This window comes from Muntiacus reevesi, chromosome 1 (genome assembly GCF_963930625.1).
Source record: "Muntiacus reevesi chromosome 1, mMunRee1.1, whole genome shotgun sequence".
NCBI classification, from domain to species: domain Eukaryota; kingdom Metazoa; phylum Chordata; class Mammalia; order Artiodactyla; family Cervidae; genus Muntiacus; species Muntiacus reevesi.
In genome coordinates, this window is record NC_089249.1 from 150,771,442 (window position 1) to 150,792,533 (window position 21,092).

The window sequence follows — 21,092 nt, forward strand, 5'->3', positions numbered from 1 at the left end:
GCTGCTTCAGAGCAGGGCTCACACCTGGCGTTGGCAGAATATGGCAGTGTGCTTTCTTTCCTCTTTCGCTCTTTGTACCGTTCATTCATCCAGCATAGGTTCTTCCCAGCTAGCATCTCTCCTCTGCCACGCCCAGGGCGGGGTGTTGAGGAAGCCAGTGAATTGGGTACAGCCCTGCCCCTAGGGTAGCTCCCAGTTCTGGGTGGTCCTCACCCAGGTGGCCACGGGCCTAACCTGACACGTGCCTTCTGGGACCTTCTGCAAATAGCCGTTATGTCTGGAGCATCCCCACCATCCTTGTGAGCCATACATGCTGACACTGCAGCACGCCAGGCCCTGTCCTTGGCGCGGGATTATTTGCAGTTAGTATTCCAAATGTCAAGTTCCCCTTGACTTGAGCTGAGCAGACGAAACAAAATGGCAGGCAGATTAGAAGGGACTTGAGAAGCCTTTCAGGATTTGAAAACCTTTCTTTGTTGATTTTGAAAAGCTGCTGCACCCGCCTACTCTTCAGAAGCAGGGGCATCTGTTAGGTGCCCACTGACTTCCTGGGCCTGGGAGCGCCTAGCCAGTGCTGCTCTTTCGTGCAGGTTGTTGGGAGCTTGGGCCGTCCACCGAGCTTGCTCAGGAATTGAATCCAGTCCCTTCTCCTGGGGCTGCCCAGGTGGTGCTAGTGGTAAAGAACCTGCCTGCCAATTCTGGAGACACGGGTCTGACCTCTAGGTCGGGAAGATCCCCTGAAGGAGGGCACGGCAAACCACTCCAGTATTCTTGCCTGGAGAATCCCCATGGACAGAGGAGTCTGGTGGGCTATAGTTCATGGGATTGCAAAGAGTCGGACAAAACTGAACGACTTAGCACGCATGCACCCTTCTCCTTGGAGCAGAGGGGAGGTATGTGGGGGCTGAGGAGCTGAAGTCTCTGGGGTTTCAGGAGGGGTTTGAGTGGGCCACCCAAGGTAGGGGAAGGCCATGTCAATCAATATCTGTTTAATCTCGACTCACATTTGCCTTGCCTGCTGCTCAGACTGGTAGGTAAAAGGAAAGTAAATGGCCTACCATATTATAGCCCCTCTGATTGAATGGTGAGAGGTTTAAAAAGCTAGTGCTCACGCAGAGGTATCGAAGTACCTGGCTAGAACCGGGAGTGTCATTGCCTTCTTTCTACCACGTGTGGTAGCTAAAGCTCAGAGAGGTTAAGTGGTCTGTGCAGAGCCTCACAGGAAGTGGTGAAGCTGGCATTTGAGTAGTTGCTGTGGCTCCATTGCCCGTGCTTGTCCCATGACATCACATTGGCTGCTGCTTAGAGTCCTCCCTTCTGGTGAGACTCATTTTGCCTGCCCTTCCCCCAACTGCTTCCTTTTCCTGCCTGCATGCTCCAGGAATCCCTCTGTGGGTGCTGCCTCATCCAGCCTGGGAGAAGGAGTAAGAGCTGAGAGTCTGAGACAGAACCCAGCCCCCATTTGCTTCTCTGCCACTTTCCAGGGGACAGAGTGCGTGTCTTACTGGATCTTACATGCAGACTTGTTTCCCGGAGCAGGCAGAGGTGAGACTAAATGCCTGGCTGGGCTGCTCAGGGTCCCAGTTTGTGAGTTGTTGTGTCTGGGATCAGGGGAAATAGACTTTTAAATGGCATGAAGCTCTGCAGTCTGCATGGGCAAAAACTCGAGTAGGCAAGTTTTAAGGCTGGCCTTGAACCCCCAATTTTTTGAACCCCCATTTTAAATTGGCCTCTGTCTCCTGCAGCCACTGCAGGGTGATTGCATAAAGGTTCTTGTGTGGGTCACAGTCACCTGGCCCCAGAGTCTGAAAGGTGGTTTTTGCCTTTTGTCTCCTTTCTCTTTGTACACTTACGGGCCAGTGCCTTTTATTCCCAGGGAACGTTGCTTTCTCAGTCCCCATCCTGGAAATACTGCTGGAATGTAATAAATCTGATTGTGTTTATGTTGAAGAAATGAAACACATTACTGTAGGGAGGAATGCAGGAGAGGCCTTGCAAGGGGGCTGTGTTTATGACAACAGTTTGCACATGTGGCTTTATTTTTGAAATCATGATCTCCCCCCCGCCCACTTCCTCGATGGAGCTCTGGTAATAAATGCTGTCTCTTGCATCCGGGTGTTAGACAAACAGAGGGCAGAACTGGCCAAAGCCCTCTCAGCTGTGGCCGTCACATTCTTAGTTCTGAGAGCCTGGCTTCTCTGGACCCAGACATTTCTCAGGGTTTGCAGTTCTTCCGGGGACAGCACCTCTGTGCTGGTTGAGTCAGAACTGATTAGTGAATCCTCCTGCTCCCATTCCAGGTTGGAAACAACAGGATGAAATTTAATAGGCATCAATGTAAAGTCCCATGTGTGGGTTCAAAAAAAAAAAAAGCCCCAGCTTCACAGGCACAGGATGAGGAAGCTTTGTTTGAAACAGCGAGCGAGAAACTGACCCTCGAATGTACCCGACAGTCGGTTCTGTGTGCCAGTGGTTGGCCATCAGTGAAAGAAAGTGATGCAGGCTCGCTGAACGAGGATTGTGTCCATAAGGAGAGAAGGATGGTGTTGTTCTTGTTAATAATTCATAATAACAGCCAGGTGCTTTACATGCATTATCATTCTGTCTTTAAGCTTATCCTTTGAGGTAAGTCAGAGGATCTTTGTTTTCGAAGAGGAAACCCAGATGTGAGAGGTTAAGTTACTTGCCCAGCATTTTCACTGCAAGAGGGTGGCAGAACCAACTGGAACCCAGAGCATGTGCTATTTGGAGTGAAGCGAGGGTCAGTAGAGGGTGGAGATTTTCAGTGAGGAAACGTTGAAGGAAATGATGGCATTTACCTTGAAAGCAGTTTTAATAATGTCTGACTTTTATGTGATCCTCACTGTCTGCCAGGCATCATTCTAAGCTGTCCTGCATCTCAACTTCATTATTATCTCTGCTTTATGGATGAGGAAACTGAGGCACGAGAAGTTAAGTGAGCTGCCCGAGACGATTCAGCTTCTCAGTGGCTGGGAATCAAACCCCAGTAGCATGGCTTAGTGTTCTTACTTTTAGCCCATGCAGCCTTGGGGAGACGGGTGGGGAAGGTGGTAGAGGGGAGAGCTAGCTGTGCTCTGGGGCAGCCTGTCTGCAGGACGCTGGCTGCTGTGTGTCTGCGAGTGGGTGTGTACATGGAGAGGGGCAGCTCTCCTAAATCTGGACGCCAGGTGCCTGTGGAGGAGCCCTTTGAGGGGAGGCAGTGAGCTCCCTGCTGCTGGGTGACCACTCACCAGCCAGGACTGCCTGCAGAGGCGAGGATGTAGGAGGCCACCTGTGTGGGGAATGAGAGGACCCGCCCCCGTGAACCACCCGTGTAGCTGGCCGGCTCCCAGCCTTTTGTTGAGGACAAGCCCAGCTTTCCGGGCACATCCCCCACCCCAGGCAGTGGTATGTCCCTGTGGACCGCTGGAGGGGAAGTGACCGAGTGTCCGCCAGGTCCAGCCTGCCCTGTTTAGGAAGCCCTGGCTGTCAAGCCCACAGAACTGCTGACGGAGGCACCAGGAACAATGCTGCGTGGGAGGAGGCGTGTGCATGCGTTTGCTTGCCTCCTGGCCCGAGTGCCAGCAGCACCACACTTTTATTTTTCTCCTCGGGTCGCCTGCGGGCACCCAGCCTCGCTTTCTGATCCTTTTGACTCCCATTGGGGCCCCTCATGCAGCTGCAGCTTTGGCTGCAGGCAGGGGAGTCAGTCAACTGGCTCTGGTCCCTCCTGATGCCAGGGCGAGTTGGGGGCATCCTTGCGGCTTACATGGCCCCCAGAGCGCTTACCATGGAGCCCCAGGAGCCTGGCACCTCCTTGTCTCAGGTCAGGAAATGGAGACCCAGAGAGGTGATAACAGGACCTACTGGAGGCCACGTAACCAGCGAGTCCGGCTGAAGCTGTCATCAGGTCCTGGTGACTTGAAACAGTGATCATCTTGTCCAGCCCTTTGATTTTACTGACAAGGAAATAAGGCCCAGATTTGCAGCTTGACCTGGCCAAGGCATCTCCAGTCCTCACTGGCAGAGCAAGACCTAGAACCCAGGTCTCCTGGCTCCAGATACTGTGTCCTCCGCCTCCTCTGCGTCCTCCGCCTCCTCTGCAGCCCCCTCCTCCACTTGGTTTTTCCTGGCATCTCATTTCTGCTGCCGCCTCTCCTGCAGGGCTGGTGCAGTGACTGTGACTGTCACACAGGCTTCCTTTCCCCCTGCTGCTCCCACCAGCCTCCTCGACCACCTGTGTCTGATTATCCCAGTTGTCACTTCCTTTGCCTCTCAGGACTGGTAGCCACGGCTGGCTTAAAGGAATTTAGATGAGTGGAAGGCGCGTAGCCTTAACCAGGCAGCTTTGGGATCCAATCCCAGCCCTTCTGCTTGAGAGCTGTGTGACCTTAGGCAAGTTGCTTAACCTTTCTGAGCCCTGGTTTCTCATCTGGTAGATAAGATGACTTGGAGAAGATAACTTCCAGTGGCCTTCCAGTCCTGTAGGTCTTTGACTAGTGGTTTTCATGACAGTGAGTGTGACCCACATGGATGTGTAGCTAGAAGCTCTGGGGAGGGGCAGGTGACATGGACCAGGGGGATAAGGCCTGTGATGACAGGTGCAGGGCTTGTATCTGTTTGAAGTTTTGGCTTCGCTGAAGGAGGGCTGTTGCCCTTGGCTTTAGGTGGTGATGGGTGATTGAGGCAAGGACCCTACCAATTTTCATCCCTTCTCTACCACTTCTTTCTCTGCACCCGGCTGTGGGTGTGGACACTGTTTGTTCTTGGTGGTGACCACCCGGGTTAGAGGTTGCCACAGCAGCTGATTGGCTTGGCCTTGGGTCAGCCAGGCACAGGCAGGTGTCAAATCCTACAGCCTTTCACCTGGATGGGATGCGGCCGAATTTTTGTCGTGGGAGGAACTCGGGCCCTGTTTTTAGGCCTGAGAGATATCTCCTCCTCGTTGGCTCACAGGTGTGAGGTGTAGGGGAGGCATGTCAGAGTAAAACCAGAAGCCTTTGGCTTTTTGTCACTGTGTTCAGTCTTGCAATTGTGTTGGCTGTGTACATGGTTTTCATTCTTTGGTTTTTGCCTTGGCTGTGAAGTTGTACTATTTTCTGAAGTAATCCTGTTTCATGTAACCTGAACCCAAGTATCTGGCCATGAAGGGCAAGCTTTTTTTCTCCTCTTCCTTAACAAAGGATATCCTAGACTGCAGCATCTGGAAATGATTTGGCATCTGGTTTAAGTTTGTGTGCGTGCCTGCACACACTTCTGTAACATAACATGCCCCTATCCAGATGAGATGCCTTTGTCTGTCCATATACCTGTGTTTCTTTCTGTATGGAGGACTTTACATATGGAGGTTGTTATATCGGGACATATGCTTATGGGTATATACTTGTATAAGCCTTTATTTCCAGTTAGAGTGAGAAAGTTTTCAAGGGCTTGATGTATAGAAAAAACACTTGCATTGATGGATGTATTTTTCTTTGCAAAGTTTAACAAACCATTTAACAGTGCTTTCAGTGACTGTAATGAGCTGTTTCCTCATTATTCCCAGGCTCTGCCTTAACAAGCATCCCAAGACCCCGGTCCCCACTGTAGCTTGGCAGCCCCCTACCCAGAGCTGGGTGCTCTAGAGCAGGGGTCTCCAACCACCGGACTGCAGACCAGTACCTCCTGTCGGGTCAACCGCAGCATTCGTTTAGAAATAAAGTGCACAATAAATGTAATGCACTTGAATCATCCCAGAACCATCCTCCCTGTTTCCAGTCTGTGGAAAAATTGTCTTCCGTGAAACCAGTCCCTGGTGTCAACAGACTGGGGACCGCTGCTCTCGAGATGGCTTTGTTTGAGTTGCCCTTTGTTGGCCATCTTTTAATGGTGTCTCTTCTCTGCCTGGTGTTGGTGTGAATGGGAGCCTGTCCTGAGGGATTTCTGGGCCCGTCATGTCCTTCAGATTTGGGCTCTGGGAAGGAATGTTTTGGCCACACAGGGTTGGCGCTCTTGGTTGTATTGAGATTGGGCTGCATTAGCAGGTAGAGTTCGTGTCCTCACCTTGAGGGTGCTAGGCAGAGAGCCCTGATACCTCTGTCCAGCCTGGTGGAGGATGGCCAGTGGAGGTGAGTGAGATGACTGATGATGGTGGGATGGTAGGAAAAGAGGACACCACACATCCCCTCCCATGAACTAGGGTTTGCCCTTGCTCCCCGTTGCCCAAGGGACTGCTGGTAGGCTGATTTATAGTAATATCTTAGATTCAATGCCAGGAAGATTTTTGGTAACCACAAGGATGAATAAAACAGGAATGGGCCTTGGAGGAGCGTCACATGGAGCTGAGCGAGGCTGGGCAGTTGACTCCTGGGGCGTGTTATTAACTGCTCTGAACTGCAAGTTAAGGTGGGGATGTAAGGTAAGTGGGGGATAGGTAACCCTCCCTCGTGGTCACCTCTAATCCTCACTCACCTGGCACCAGTACCCCACTGGGGTAGCCTCCCTCCATGGTGGCAGCAGTTATATTTATTGATTTTTCTTTTTTTCTGTTGACAGTGGAGTTTGGCTCAGGTCTTCCTCTGGCTCAGGTCTGATGAGGGCTCTTGAGAGCACTTTCTCAGTAGTCTTTTCAGGCCTGCCCTCTCTGCGGTGGGGACTGCCTGAGAGGGGGATGATTCCGGCCCTCTTCCTCCTCTGGTACAAGGCTCTGGGGGTGGGGGCTGGGGTGTTAGGGACCAAATGATGATACTTAAGCCAGGATACTTTTATAACCAGACCATGCCCTGCATCAGTATGTCAGGGCAGCAGGCGTCAACCTGGATAGTTTGGGATGTACAGCCCTTTAGTGTATGTCGAAGCCTCTCCCCCCAGTTTATAGAACATTTGACCAAAATCCACCTGAAAAGCAATCCACGGTTTCTCTCCCCTGCTCACCCCAGCCTGAGTGGCCTAATGGGGACTGCGAGGTGAGGAGGACAGTCCACCAGGGCCATCCTCCCCCAAGTCCCAGGGAGAGGGGCTGCTGTTTTGTGGAGTGTCTGCTCCAGATTCTTAGAAGCTGGGGGCTCTCTGCTTGGGCTTGTGCCTTGGAACAATCGACAGGGGGCTGGGTGCCTGCACTGGGTCGGGAAAATGTCCATTTCTGGTATACTCTCAGAGCCTGTGGTTTCCTTGAGGCTTTGTTCAACTCCCCTGTAGCATGGGGCCTGGGCTGAGCCTCGGGGCCTCCAGGGAGGTAGAGGCCCTTGACAACAGGCCACGTGTGGTTGTAGGCCCCAGCTTGGCCGGCTGGCCCGCCACCTCCAAAACATAACTCAGTATTGATCGTACAGGAAGCCCAGCCTCGGTCACATGCAGTGATCCTTGCTCCTTGAAGGGAGAAAGAAAACGGCTTTGTCCCTGGTACAACATGCCTTGAAAAATGCATCTTGATTTAAGATTCAGCTTTTTGCAGCATATTTTAAAATGTCAAAGAGATAAATATGCAGCCTTCCTAATGTGTCTGCCTTGAACAGCCTTTAAAAAAAGTCTGTCATTCATCCTCAGGGTCACAGGTGTGTTCAACCCCCCCTGCCCCCCAATCCTCCTTCCTTTGTTGGTGTGTTGTGTCTGTCTCTCTTCCACAGGCAGAGTTTTGCTGGGGACTCAAAACCTCTCTCTTACAGAAGTCCAGCAGATACATTCATTTCACTAGGTTTGAGGCTGGTAAAGACGTACAGAGTTTCCAAACAGTTTTTTGGAACTTTCTGTTGGACTTGGGAAACAGGCACTGGCTTCTAGCTGCTTCTATCAGGGGACACTTTTTACTTCTCGCCAAAGGAGCCAAAGGAGCGAAAGAGGGAAAACACACGCTCCGGCCACAGCCCTCTGAGATGGGCATGCACGAGCTCCTGTCGGGTGTAGGACTGGGGAAGCTGGGCCTGGGGTGAGGAGAGCCCTCCCTGTTCTTGGGGGGGTGCCTTGGGCCAGCACTTCACTTCCATGATTGGGGTAAGGCACCTTTCTAAGCTCAGTTCAGGTTTGGAAGGGGGCCGGAACACAGGTGAGGGAGAAGTCCTGAAGGGTTAAATGGTCTGTGGGGTTTGCATCCTGTTGTCATTGTGTGGGGCTTTTATCAAATACCCGGGTAACCCAGCTGGTGGAAGGGATTGGAAGAACCCTAGGGCTTTTCAAGATGTGACTGAGGATGTCAAGACGTTGTTATGCTGGTTGAGAAACTTCGAGACCTCGGGGGCCAGGGAGAGAGCTGCCAGGGGAGCTGGTTAGATGGATAGTTGTGCAGGGTTAGGCCTGGAAGGAACCTGGAGGCGTCCCTCTCTCTACCCTGACTTCTGCCATTATGTACATGAGGAAATGGAGTCCCAGAGAGGGAAAGTGACTTGGCCAAGGTCACACAGAAGATCAGCAGCCATGCCAGAGCCAGAGTCCACCCCAGGACCCTGGTCTGACGCCTTTCCTCACTTAGATCTGCTGTCTCAGGTGGGCTGTGCTGGTGACTAAGAGGTCCTGACCATGCCCAGTGAACAGAGCTCTGCCAGACACTGGGCTTGTGCGGGGCCACCTGCCCTGTTCTGAGTCAGTGGGTTAGAGCTCTGGGGACCGTCCCTTTGGCATTGGGGACCTTGGCTGTGCTCATTGTTCCTCTGCTAGGTCCCCAGTGTGTTGCTGTCAGGATGCAGAGAGAGGATGGGAGGGCGGGAGGCCTCTCCCCGCATGGAATCTGCCTGGGTCTGAGGTCTGGGACGTGCCTGTGGAGCAGAAGGGGGAGACTCCAGGGTGAAAGCCCCCATTCTCCCTCTCAGCCCCTCTAGTTGCTCTTCCTCTTCCCCTAAAAACCATTTTGAGGATCATAACATTCATCATGAGCTTTATTATGGGAGACTCTTCTTCATGTTTAAAAATAAATGCTGGCATCCAGAACTATATTTGGTATATGGAAGTCTTTTGCATATAAATGTGCTTAAAGGACAACTGCTTTATTGAAGAAGCAGAGTGAGACCCAGCTAAAGGGACAAGATGGGGGGGTGGCTGCCGAAGGGAACCTGGGGTCTGCCTCGCTCAGGACAGTTGGGTAGTAGCCTTCAGTCCCGTTGAATTGGCCGTCCTTTCCCCGGGGACAATTGTAAAACAGGATAACTGGTACTTAAAAATTCATAGAAAATGTTCTTATCACAACGTCATAATTGTTATGACTCAGAAAAGTAGAATTGCCATTCCACTGTGCCTGTCTGCCCTCACTTTTGTTGCCTACCGAGTCCCCAGCAGCAGCTGCAGAATCATAAAGAGAGAGGAGAGAGGGAGAGAGAAAGGAAGAGAGAAAGGAAGAGAGAGAGAAATCCAGGGCAATGCTTTATTTATGTTAACGGCTACATTTGACTTGAAAATTCTGTCCCCAGAGCCTTGAGGTCAGCACATTACGGAGTGATTGATGGCTGTCAGGGGCGGGCAGGGCGGCAGATTGTGGAGGGGAAGTGGACAGATGATGTCGTAGCTTTCGAGGGCTTAGCAGAACCCAGGCCTTGAAAGGAACTCGGTGGAAAACAAAGCAGATGGAGAAGTCCACTGTGGCCCCTGCCTTTCTCTTTATTCTCTTTCCTTCTCCTTCCCCTTTTCTGTTGAACGTTAGGAAGTGGGGATGGGGGGCCCTCCACTCCCGTCAGCATGCCCCAGCAGTATGGCTTTGGGATGGGACGCTGGGTAAGATCCTAGAGAGGCCACAATCCAGAGGGTGCCCCCATTGGAGGTGTCTGCTTAGAAACCGTCATGTCCCCCATTGGTAAAAGCCCCGTAGTCAGCCCCATCTTCTCCTCGGGCCCTGTCTCTTGAATCCGAAAACCAAACAGGGAGGACCAACTCTTGGGGCAAATCATTCCCACCATCCGATCTGGGCTACTTCGGATTACGTTTCCAGAGGGCTTCCCAGCTAACCCTTGTGTATTTTCGCCTGTGGGAACAAATGGTATTGAACTCCCAGGCCTGTTTACAGATGGGGAGACACGGGAGTGATGGAGGAGCTTTGAATTTTAAACATTAGCTAATGAAATTGCAGAGGAGGGCACTGGGTGGAACGGCCTGGGTATTCCCATGAAACGCTTCGCCGTCAGCTGTGAGGGAGAAGCCGGCCAGGCTCACTCATGTGCTCCACAAACATTTATGGAGCCCCATCCCTGTGCCAAGAGCTGCGTGAAGTCAGAGGTCTCAGAGTCCTGCTCCCGGGTGTCCCAGCCCCGTTAAAGAGAGAATTCGACCTCTGTGATGCCAACTGCGGGAGCACAGATGGAGCCGGATGGCAGGGACTTTCTGCAGGGAGCAGGGCTCGGCTGACACCTCACTAAGGAGGAGGGCAGAGAGCCTGACCTGGCTAAAAAAGGGAAGGCGCTGGGGAGGGGGAGGGCATTCCGGGCAGATCCTGGGGTGGGGGTGGGTGCTGGGAGGCCGGAGCTGGGCCTGGAGCTCTGTGTCTCCCGCTCCAGAGGCCCGAGCAGGATGGCGGGAGGCTCGAGTTCGTCATTTCCCCTGCCTCTGCCTCCCCCTCTCATGGCTGCTCCTGTGCAGTTGTGTCAGAGACAGGACTGGCTGTTCATTCATCCGCTAATTGTTTTGATAAGAGACTCTAATTATCCACTGCGATCATCAGATTACCCGGAGCTCCAGGAGGGAGATTTGAGTTTGAGCTGCTGTGACAGCCAGCAGCCGCACTCTCTCCGCCGAAAGGGACCCAGCGGTAGTACCTGGCCCACTGTACCCGGTTCCCAGTCGGTGCTCACAAAGCCTTGTCATGAAGGGGCCACAGGGGCCCCACCCGAAAGCGTAGCCCCTGATGTCAAGCAGGACTTTCCCTTGGATTATCTTTGCCACTGTGTTAAGTCGACAGATAAGAGGTTTGGTTCTGGGAATTTCAAAGCAAGGTGAGGAGTGTGGAGAAAACCAGAGAAGCAGCATAAATGTCTCTAATGAATTGACATCGGCAGTCAAGACAAATTCAAATACCTTTTTGGACCGTTTGATTAAGTTCTACTTACATGTGATTTTGGTGTAAAGAGAGCAATAGGCAAAAAACAACCAGGACGGCAGATTATAAATTAATCCAATCATCCAATCCTCCGCAAAGGTAATGGGGAATGATGGCATTGTAATTGATCTGATATGGACTTTTACAGCATTGGGAGCCTCACAGTATGGGAGCGTCAAGTCTCTCGGGAGGAGTGACTGTGACCAGTCCGTGGAAAGATTTGATATGTTGTGTGTGACCTTGCCCCGAAGGGCTTGTCGGAGGAGAGGACCCACCCTCAGCTCCTGTGTTCAGGCAGTGTCTATAGATCTGATGGAGCAGGAAAGCCTGATGATACTTGATCTAGAAAAACATGTTTCCATCCTGCCTTCTCTCCATGGGATAGAAACTCTCCGGGAAAAGGGCAGGCTGGGCTGTGGGGTCTGGCTGGGATTTGGAAGGGTGGGCAGTTTGCCATTGCCCGCATAACATCAGGTCCTGGTCGAGACACTGGCTGCCACGTGTACTGATGTCGGAGGCACTGTCTTCCCGCTGATTCAGTGGAGACTCCGTAGTGATCTCTCAGTTCCCTTTGGCTCTGCACTCTGAAGCTCCTTTATTCTTTTCTTTTTTACTTTATTTTTTAATTGAAATATAATTACTTTACAATGTTGGGTTAGTTTCTGCTGTACAATAGTAGCATGAATCAGCTATAAGTATACATATATCCCCTCCCTCTGGTGCCTCCTTCCTGTCCCACCCTCCCTCCCTGAAGCTCCCACCAAAGCAGAAAGCCAGGAGAGCCTCAGCCCAGTTCTGCTTGGTTCCCCAGTGCCGCCTGCTCCACCGTACTTTCCTCCCTCTCTGAGGAGTGGGGCCGACTTCCCGCCTGGCGTGCTCCTTTGTCTTCACATTTGGGGCTCAGCTAGCTGGGAAGTTTGGCAACATGTCAGGCCATATATCTTGAAAACCGCCCTCCAGAAACGACCTCGTTTAGCAGATTTACTGACGTATCGGGCCTGCCTGTTCTCAGGGGCCGCCATCCTAAATCACAGCAGGTCCACTGGACTTGGACGCCTCCACGCAGAACTTTTCAAAAAATTTCAGGCAGGATATATCACTGCCCCATTAACTCCCTACCATTAATCTACTCCTCCTAAAAACCTGGAGTTTTCCCAAAAGGACTGGAACGTGGTGAAAAACGGACCCATTTGGTAAATTCTGTGAATCAGGCCGGTTTTCTCCTCTCCACGCTCCCCAGAGGGCCTGCCTCCATTGCTATGGTGATAGGATGCCTGCATGCCACGTGGGCAGGTGTGGTCTCCCGGGGTTTCCGGGGAGCATCCTGGGGATGGACAGTACTCTGCAGGGGTGGCGGCCTACCCTGACCCGTGGGGTCCCTGGGTGAAGTGTTCTCTAGATGAGGGTTGGGGCCCGCATCAGGAGCAGTTACAGACACTGCAGCAGAAAGCTAGCAGGGGAATAGAGGCTCAGCCGGGCTCCAGTCTTGCTGAGGTGATGGGACCCTGCCAAGGACTCTCTGGGGGGACACACTCCTTCCTTGATTCTTCCCTGATTGCTGAAGAGGGTCTTTGTTGTGATGGGGCTTATCCACAGCCCCCAGAAACTAGTGAGAGTCCACCTACACTTTTTTTTTTAAGCCTATATGTGTGCTATTCTTTTTCAGGTTCTTTTCCCGTTTAGGTTATTATAGAATACTGAGCAGAGTTCCCTGTGCTATACAGGGAGTATGGCTTGTTGGGCCAGCCATACTTCTGGTTCCTATGACTAGAGACTTCTTTCTTTTGGAAGAAGATGATATCCATGAACTTTGGAGCCCACAGACCTGTGTTTGAATTCCAGTTTTCTTGGTCGGTAACCTCAGGAATTCAGGGGCGTTTGAAAAAGGAAAGATATGTGCTTTGGAAAAGAGGTGCCCTGGGTTGAGCAAAAGGAAGACAAGAAGGAACACCAGTGGTCCCCAAGTTCCCAGTCTCCGTCCTCCACTCTGTATGGGGATGAAGATCATTCTGCAGGCGTGCTTGAGGATGAAATGAATTAATTCTTACAAAATGTGTTAGGATAGTCCCTGGTACAACACTGACTTTCTGTAAATGATGCTCCATAAATCTGATGGGGACATATAGCGTACCTACTGCACCCCACTTGCTTATCCTGCTGGGATGGGCCCATGCCAACCTGAAGGAGGAACTCCTCTTTTTCACTAAATCCCCACTGCCCTCCCCCTAGCCTTTGCAGCCTCACTGGTAGAAGAAGCAGAGCTGGAAACTCTGTGTAGGTCAGGGCCTTCCCTTGCTCCTTCCCGAGTCCATCCTTTCGCCCTCCAGAACAGGTGAGAATTCTGTTAATTCAGTGCACGTCTCCACTGTCCCTGGAATCCTGGCTTCTGGAATCCAAGATGAGCTTTCCCCGCCTCCCGCAAGCACCTACCGCCTCTGCAGGCCTTTACCCTGCCCTCTGCTTGCCTGAAGGCAGAAAGCACGGCTGTAAGGCCAGGAGCAGTCCTCTCCTGCCTGTTGGGACAGGGTCTGGAAAGCAGGCCGAGACAGGAGACTGGAGCACCCCCTTCTGCAGGGAAGAGAGGGAGCCTGGTTCTAGCAGCACACCTTGGCATCCCGCCCTGCTGGAGGAACTGGTTTCCAGGGCCTGACTCCCAGCCCCACCTGCTGGAGGGGTTCTGGGGGCTGGGCCTGAGGATCTGGTCTGTGTTTCTTGGAGTAGTTTACGTTTTCCTCCGCCTTTGGCGAAAGTACCTATTATCTGTGCATCTCCTGGCCTTTTACAAAGCTAATTAAGCCCTAGAGGCAGAGTTTTGGGGCCTAGATTTCTTTCCCAACTGAAGAGTTGTTTTTAGGTGCTCTGGGAGCTTAATTGACTTGCTCAAGGGGTGCTCATTGGTTCTGGGGGCTGAGGTGGGGGAGGATGAAGGACCCTGAACCTCTTCCCTCTTGCAGCCACCCTCCCACCTCCTGGATGTCCTAATAATTCAAAGATCCTTGCCATCTCTTTGTTCTAGAAGCCTGGAGTCTCCTCATGAGTTTCTTGAAATTCATAGGTGAGGGTTCAACAAACAGACTGTGTGGAGTGTAAGTCCTTATTTATCAGTATTGTCCCAGAAGGCAGAGATGGTCTATGTTTTTATTCCTAGCACCCCAGTAACATATCTGGTATAGTTCTGGAGGAAACCAGTGATTGTATGGGGTGCCTGCCCTTAGACAGGTGCTGTGTTGGACTTACAAAGCCACCAGGTAATGCCAGTTGACCTGGAAGTGTAAGTGGGTTGTTGGAACTGGGCAGAGTTGATTGGGATGCAGAGGTTGGGGACGGAGTATGGTTGCTGACTTCTTCCTTGCAGCCTTTCGACTTGAAAAGATAGTCACAATGAAAAAGTTGAGAGTTATGTTTTATTCAGTGGAAATTTCTAGGACTTAAGCTTGGGAGGCAGCATCTCAAGTAACCCTGAGAGAACTGCTTGGAGGAGGTGGGGGGAGGAGGCAGATTATATAGAAGTTTGGAACAGAGGGCAGGTAGTCTGAACATGAAAAGTATTTTTGTGAATTAAAACCAAATATCTCAAGTTGAAGAATTTAGTGGTTTTCCATATGTGGGAAGATTGAAGGGTCTGGGCTCACTGAAATCATTCCTTTCATGTGCATCTCAGCTACCTGGGGCGAGTGTCCTGAAGAACACGTCCTGAGTTCTTTGAGGCTCTCTGTAGGGAGTGGCTGCAACCTGATGGCTGCACAGGTATTCTCCTTCCTGAGTGCCCTGGAGGGCTGCGATCGCTGATGACTGTGCCATCCTTGGTTATTGATATGGCAGGAAATACTCCATTTCTCAAGCTTTAGCTTCTTCCTTCTGTCCTTCCTAGGAGGAAGGGCCTTCGTCTTCTGCATCTGTTTAGTGGACACCTAACTTGACTTGGCCTGGCTGTTATTGTTTGGTATCAGGTCAATGTCATCTTACATTATGTGCCAGATACATTATTAGGTGGTAGTGATAAGACCAAACTACTTTCTGGGCCCTTGAGGGCCCCGCCTCCTGGCCTGGGGAGTGGGGAGCAGGGGCTTAGTGTAGACCTGGATCAGAGTGCGCTGTCCCCTATCTACGCTGGTGAGTTCTGGCCACGGCTGCTCATGTACATCCACCTCAACCCACTGATGCGTTCCACTTGCCTCGTGCCACATGAAACCTCAAGTCCACAAGTTTCTTTAGTCCTTGTCAGTTCTGTTAACCACCTGTTACTGTCAGAACTGTGTGTTAACTCTCTTGCCTGGTCAACCTGCCCTGACAGCCAGGGGCAGGGGTAGAGCAGAGACATGTGACCAGACCAGAGCCTTCCTGTGCAGTGACCTTAAAAACCGCCCCTTGGGAAGGCTGCAGCAAGGACCACACCTATGGATCTGTGCCCTCTCTCTTCCCCACCTGCAGCCTTGGATGTCGGGTAGACCTGCTAAGTTTTCAGTCCCAGGGCTCTGGAAGGGGCACAGTAGAGCAGTTGGCATTCCATTTTCCCAGCCTCTTTCCCAACCAGCTTTCTGTTTTTATGTCTTAAACCATCAAGCAATGCATAAAACTTTATGGTTTTAGTCTCTTCCTTGCTTACCTAACTCCCTCACTGTATAGATCAAAGGACTCAGATTCTCCCCTTCTCCCAGTCCTCCACTATGAGGGCCAGTCTTTCTGTTTGTACCCTGATGGACTCAAGCTCCCTTTTAATTTATCCTGCCCTGACTGATTAGAACAGCGCATGGTAGACACTCAAGGATGTTTGAATGAATGAAGGCATCTTGTCTGCTGTCCTTATAGGAGCTCATTGTGTGCAAGCACATCATCTTGCTGAGTGATACACATCCTTCATTTGATGTGCAAAGCACCTCTCAAGGGTGGACATCAGTGCCCCCACTTTTCACAGGAGGAAGAGTCTGGGGCCCAGGCAGGTGAAGACCCTCGCAGGCCCCTAGCTGTCGGACTGCCCTGCAGCATCTGTGGGATACTTAGATAATGTGGTGAGAGCTTTCAGGATGGGAGCCCTGGGACAGAAGCCAGGGATGGACACCATGCAGTCACTTGACCTCAGGCAAGAGATGGCCTGACTTGAGTCCTCAGTTTCCTCATCTGGAAACAGGGTATGTGTGTCGGGGGGGGGGGGGGGCACTTGGATGAACAGAAACTGCCAGGTGCTGCCGGAGTTTCCTCTGAAATGCTCATAGGGCCCTGCTGCACCCATGTCTGTATATCTCAAGGAGTCTCTTTCTTCTCTGCTTCAGGATGAAGCAGACTGTCCTTTGCCTACAGCCTCCCTCATCCCTCAGGCATGACCAGAAGGGCTCCTCCTGGTCATGCCACATTCCCTTGTACCACAGTGCCTCTGGACATGCAGTCCCTTCTGCCCAGAATTCGGGTGCTCCTTTTGCTTGCTTGGAGATCCGGTGTCCCTTGCCAACTGGGCTCTCAGTTCTTTTCCAGCACATCTTCCCTGCTGCCCCCCGCCCCCCGCAAGGTAGAATAAACTGCTCCTCCTTCCTGCCTGCCCTCCCTCCCCCACCTCCTCCCTTCCTTTCCCAGATTCACTGGTTGAATGCCTCCTACATGCCAGGCATCGGACAAGTCACTGGAGTTCCTGAGACAGCCTCTGGAGCTTACCGTTGTGGATCGAAGATGTTTATCAGCTTGCCTGCCCCGCCCAGTCTCTGCCCCAGGTTCCTAGCACCTGGATGATGCTCAGGATCCTGACTGACTGCCCAGCAGCTTGGGTATTAACTTTAAAACCTGTTTGGTGTTGTTTTTGACTTCTTTGAAGTTGGGCCTCTCCCCTCGTTGGTCTTTTTTTTTTTTTTTTTGGCAGTGTCAGCTTTTCTCATCTCAGAAATTGTCTTTTCTTCCACATAACTTTTTTTTGGTGCTTTCCACCCCCTCCAGAAGTCAACTGATATTTGTGTTGAGTCTCCCTTTCCCCCCGGACTGGAAGCCCCTGGAGGGAGCTTGAAGTCCTATTCTCTCCCACCTGCCTGGAGTAAGTCAGGTTCCTGTATGGGAGTGGGTGGCAGGAGGCAGGGGTCGCTGCTTTTCGGAGGTCTGGGAACTGACGGAGCCCCTCTTCTATGAAAGCCTGAAAAATAGTGAGGTCTCTCCAGACTGTGAGTTTGAGACCAGTTTCCCCAGCACTAATCTTTGTGGTTGGCTCTTTCCTTGGACGTCCCAGACCACCTGCCTTCTTCAAAGAGAAGGGCCAAAAAAGAACAATAAAAATACCGGAAACACCATGTCTTAGCTGTCCCCCCTTTCTTCAGTACCCTGTTTTACAGCCTAATAAATTGATGCAGAACCTGCTTTGGGCTTTTTTTCCTGGAGGTGGTCATTGTCCCTTTGGAAAGCTGGCGCCTGCCTGGAGGATTGATCATTAACAAACTCAGGCATGGTCTGGGTAGTAAAGGCAAGTAACCCAGGGAGTGGGCTTGCACTGGGAGGGGGGATGTTAAGGGCCTTTCCAGTAGTTGGACTAAGGGTGGGTTCTGTAGCAGGAAGCTGAGCTATGAGGCAGTGACCTCCTTCCAGGAGAATTCCTGTTATGGGGGAGTCCTCAAGAGTTCCCCTTCCCTGGTTTTTGTCTCCCTTCCTTTCCAACAAAAGCACGTCTGAGTACCTACATGGTGGCTGGTGTAGCCTGGCTGGGAGCTACACAGGGGTTTACAGTCCCATTCCTGGAATTTAATTGTGACGGTTAAACAGTTGCCACGCATGGGGACATGCGACTTGGTTCTGATTTAGTCCCGTGACCTGGACTCAAGTCCTACTCATTACTTGAAAGCTGTGTGAGATTTAAGTTGGCTCATCTCTGAGCCTGTTTTCTCTTCCAGAGGTTGGCGATGAGGAGGTAGTCTCTGTTTCTGCTTGTTATAAGGATTCGAAAGAGTGCGTATAGAAACACTTGATACTTACTTGGTGCTTATAGTGGTTGGTCCCCAGCTGTTTTCCGTTGAGCATGATCTGCAACAGCCAGTGTGGCACTGAAAACCTAGAGTACTAAATGTTTGGCCACAGAATTGCAGTGTTTGTGAGCCTCGGTTTGCTCATCTATAAAATGGGAATACTCACTCATCAGGTTGCTGAGTGTAGAAAATGAAATCATAGGAGGGAGATGCTGGGTATATCTTGGGACAGGATATACTTATTTCCCATCACTCCCTCAATAAGTTTTAAGGAGGTATTAACTGGTGTAGATCAGGTTAGTGCACGTAGTATAATAATTCAGAAATTTTTTACAGTGGGAGAGCAGAGGAGTGGGAAAGATTCCACACTTGGGCTTGGGGATCTGGAGAGGTTTCTGGGAGGTAGTGTCACCTGCTTCATCAGAAGGAGACCTGCTGGGTGGGGGAAGGCTGGAGACGTGGTCCTTCCCCAGCATCCTGTTCCTTTAAGCCCAGGCTTCCAGCTTTTCCACCAGGAGGTGAGACTCTGCAGAGAGCTGCTTGGAAAGCTTCATCTTCCCCCTCCCCCAAACTCTGGGGGTGTGAAGATGAACTGGTGTAACTATAGCTTGGTGTTTTGGTGTCTGTGAGAAAAGCAGAATTGGCTCAAGCTGCTTTCTCAGTTAAGGGGATTTAAGAAGGAAAAAAAAAAATTAATCCAACCCTGGTGATCAATCTGACACCTTCCCTTTGAGCCCCAGATGGCTGATTGGGGTGGAGAGTTGGCCACTGCTGCTGTTGGAGAATGGAATGGTGTCTCTGTCTCTCTACTGAAAATGATGGCTTTCTGTAGATGCATGCACACTATTTATAAAGCCTGCCTGCCTGGTTTGGTTTTTTAGAGGATATTTCAATACTCCCAGAAGGTTCCTGTTGGTTAAATGTCATTCTTGGAGGTGTCATGTTAACAGGGCTGGAAACCAGGTCTGTCTGCCGTGGTTCCGTCTTCCCTACCTCTTCTGCCCTTGCTGAAGTCCCTGGCCTGGAGACGGGGTAGACCTCTCGGAGCAGGTTGGAGACCCAGGTTTTTGTCTCCCCTTGCCTTAAGTCTGGTGCCCTTTGTCTTCTAAAGACAACTTTAGGGGAAGTTTGGAAAGTGAAAGGAAAACATTCACTCTACCATTATCTTATCACAACTTCTAGACTTGGACAAAATGCTGTCCGGGTCTGAGCGTGTGTTTGTGGTCTGCCGCTTTTTCTTTTGATAAGCGTGTTTCCACTTACTCCTAATTATCCTCTAATGGCTGGCTTTATTTAACTATTCCTCTATTACTGGATATTCCTTCCTGTCCTCCCCCTCCACACCCTGCCATCGTATATAATACTGCAGCGAACATCTTTGCATTTCATTTTGGATGGTCTCCTTGGAATAAATTCCCAGAAGTGAAATTACTAGGTCAGAAAGTATGAACCTCTCCTTTCAAGATCCTTGTGTCCCCTTGCCAAATTATTTTCCAAAGGATCATCTTGGTGTGTACTGATGCGTGAATAGATAAATGGCTATTCTAACTGCATTTTTACTTGGACTAGGGATTATAAAACAAGTTTTTAAAGGAAGGTCTTTCTTTGCCCTAGATGAAAAATGTTATAACCCGGCCTTTCCCACTTTTTGTACTAACTACCAAGTCCGTACTGCGATGCGCTTGCTCGCCGAGGGGAGCGTGGTGAGTCCTTTCTGTCCCCTGACTGCCAGGGACTCTCAGCCGCCCAGGAGAGAGGAGAGACGGGGCTGGAGGGGGAACAGAGATAGAGCCGTTGCGACCTTGTGTTGCTGCCTGAATTGCCTGTGCTCTCGGGGATGGAGGAAGACCAGGAGAGTGGTGACCCTGAGAGCCTTCCTCTGCACAGGAAGGCTCTGGGAGTGCCTTCCTTGGTTCATCTTTCTGTTCAACAGTGTGTATGGGGCCTCCTGGGCACCAGGCTCAGTGGGGATCCGGGAGATGGATGAGAGCCAGCAGTCTCTCCAGGCAGACAGAATCACACAGGGAGTTTCTATATGATGTGACAGATGGCTGGAGACGGTGCCATGGATGATCAGGGCCGGAGTGACAAGCTCTGCCGTTCTTTTGTTCTTTGGATTTTCGGCTCCCTTCTCCCTTCCCTGAGCGATGGGGGCTTCCCTTACCAAGCAGGAAGGCTGGTCAAATCAACAAGTATCCCTGCCTTGTCCAGTGCTTGTTCTCAGCCGGCTTGCGACTGCATGGAATTTCCATGCCGGGAAGGGATGTTGGGAGCCAGCACCCCAGTCCCTACTTGGATACAGCCAGTGACGGGGTACTCACTACCTAGTGAGGCGCCCACTCCAGAGACTTTCTCTCCAGAGCCTTTGGAGTGCCTTTTTAGGAAGGATCTAAAGAAAAATGTAAGGTTATAGAATATTTGTCCAGGGGAGCAGGATTAGAGGTTTCAGGCCCCAAGTCCCATCGATTTAACAATCTGCTTAACAAATTTTTTAGTATTTTGAGGCCCTCAGCTCTTGGTCACACTGTGACAAATACAGAAGGGTTCTTAAACCCTTCTCCTTGTGGGTCTGTGAAGTGGAAAGTCCTTTATCCACCGCTTCTCTGCGAAGTTTGTGCTACGTGGTATGTCCTCGGAAAAGCTTTTTTGGGTGTGTCACACACATTGGGTTGGTGTGGTTTTTCATGGTGTGGTCACCCACCCCCACCCCCACCAGAGAACCAAGTGATCTTGTCACCCCTTGGAGAATGAGTCTAGGGTTACATGTTGGGCTGCGTGTTCTTTCCCTTCTATTTGAGAATTCCTGGGGAAGAGCCCTCAAGTAGGGGAAACTTGGGTGCTGGCCCTAACTCTGCTCCTAATTAACTGGCTGGCAAGGCCCCTCCCAGCCCCCATATTCCATCTTGGCCCCTCTGGTACCTTCCAGACCTGGAAAGTGAAAATCTCAGAGTTCATGCTTGCCTGCTGCCCTGAGGTTTGGGGGAACTTAGTTATCTTGACCCTAAGGAGCATCCACTTAAGACCTCTGTACAGAGGCAATGGGCAGCCTGCAGCCATGGGGAAAGGGGGCAGTCTGGGCCTTCACACTTTGGCACGGGACCTCAGGGGACTTGACTGTGGACGTCAGAAACCAGCACACAGAAGGCTTTGGTGTGGTCGTCTCCCCCACC

General features: G+C 51.3%; 1 protein-coding gene across 4 annotated transcripts in view; it reads left to right on the forward strand.

Annotated features, from left to right (window-relative positions):
• The window catches only part of SSBP3 (single stranded DNA binding protein 3), a 166,551-nt gene that overhangs the window by 66,431 nt on the left and 79,028 nt on the right, over nt 1-21,092 (forward strand). The window contains exon 1 of one of the 4 annotated variants that reach the window (XM_065912365.1): nt 1,409-1,545. The exons of 2 other annotated variants lie outside the window; for them this stretch is intronic. In XM_065912365.1, the coding sequence (XP_065768437.1) occupies nt 1,516-1,545 (30 nt within the window). In that variant the 5' untranslated portion in view covers nt 1,409-1,515. Of the gene's footprint in view, nt 1-1,408; nt 1,546-21,092 lie in introns of those variants that run through there. One more of the 4 variants, XM_065912375.1, reaches the window with a different exon arrangement.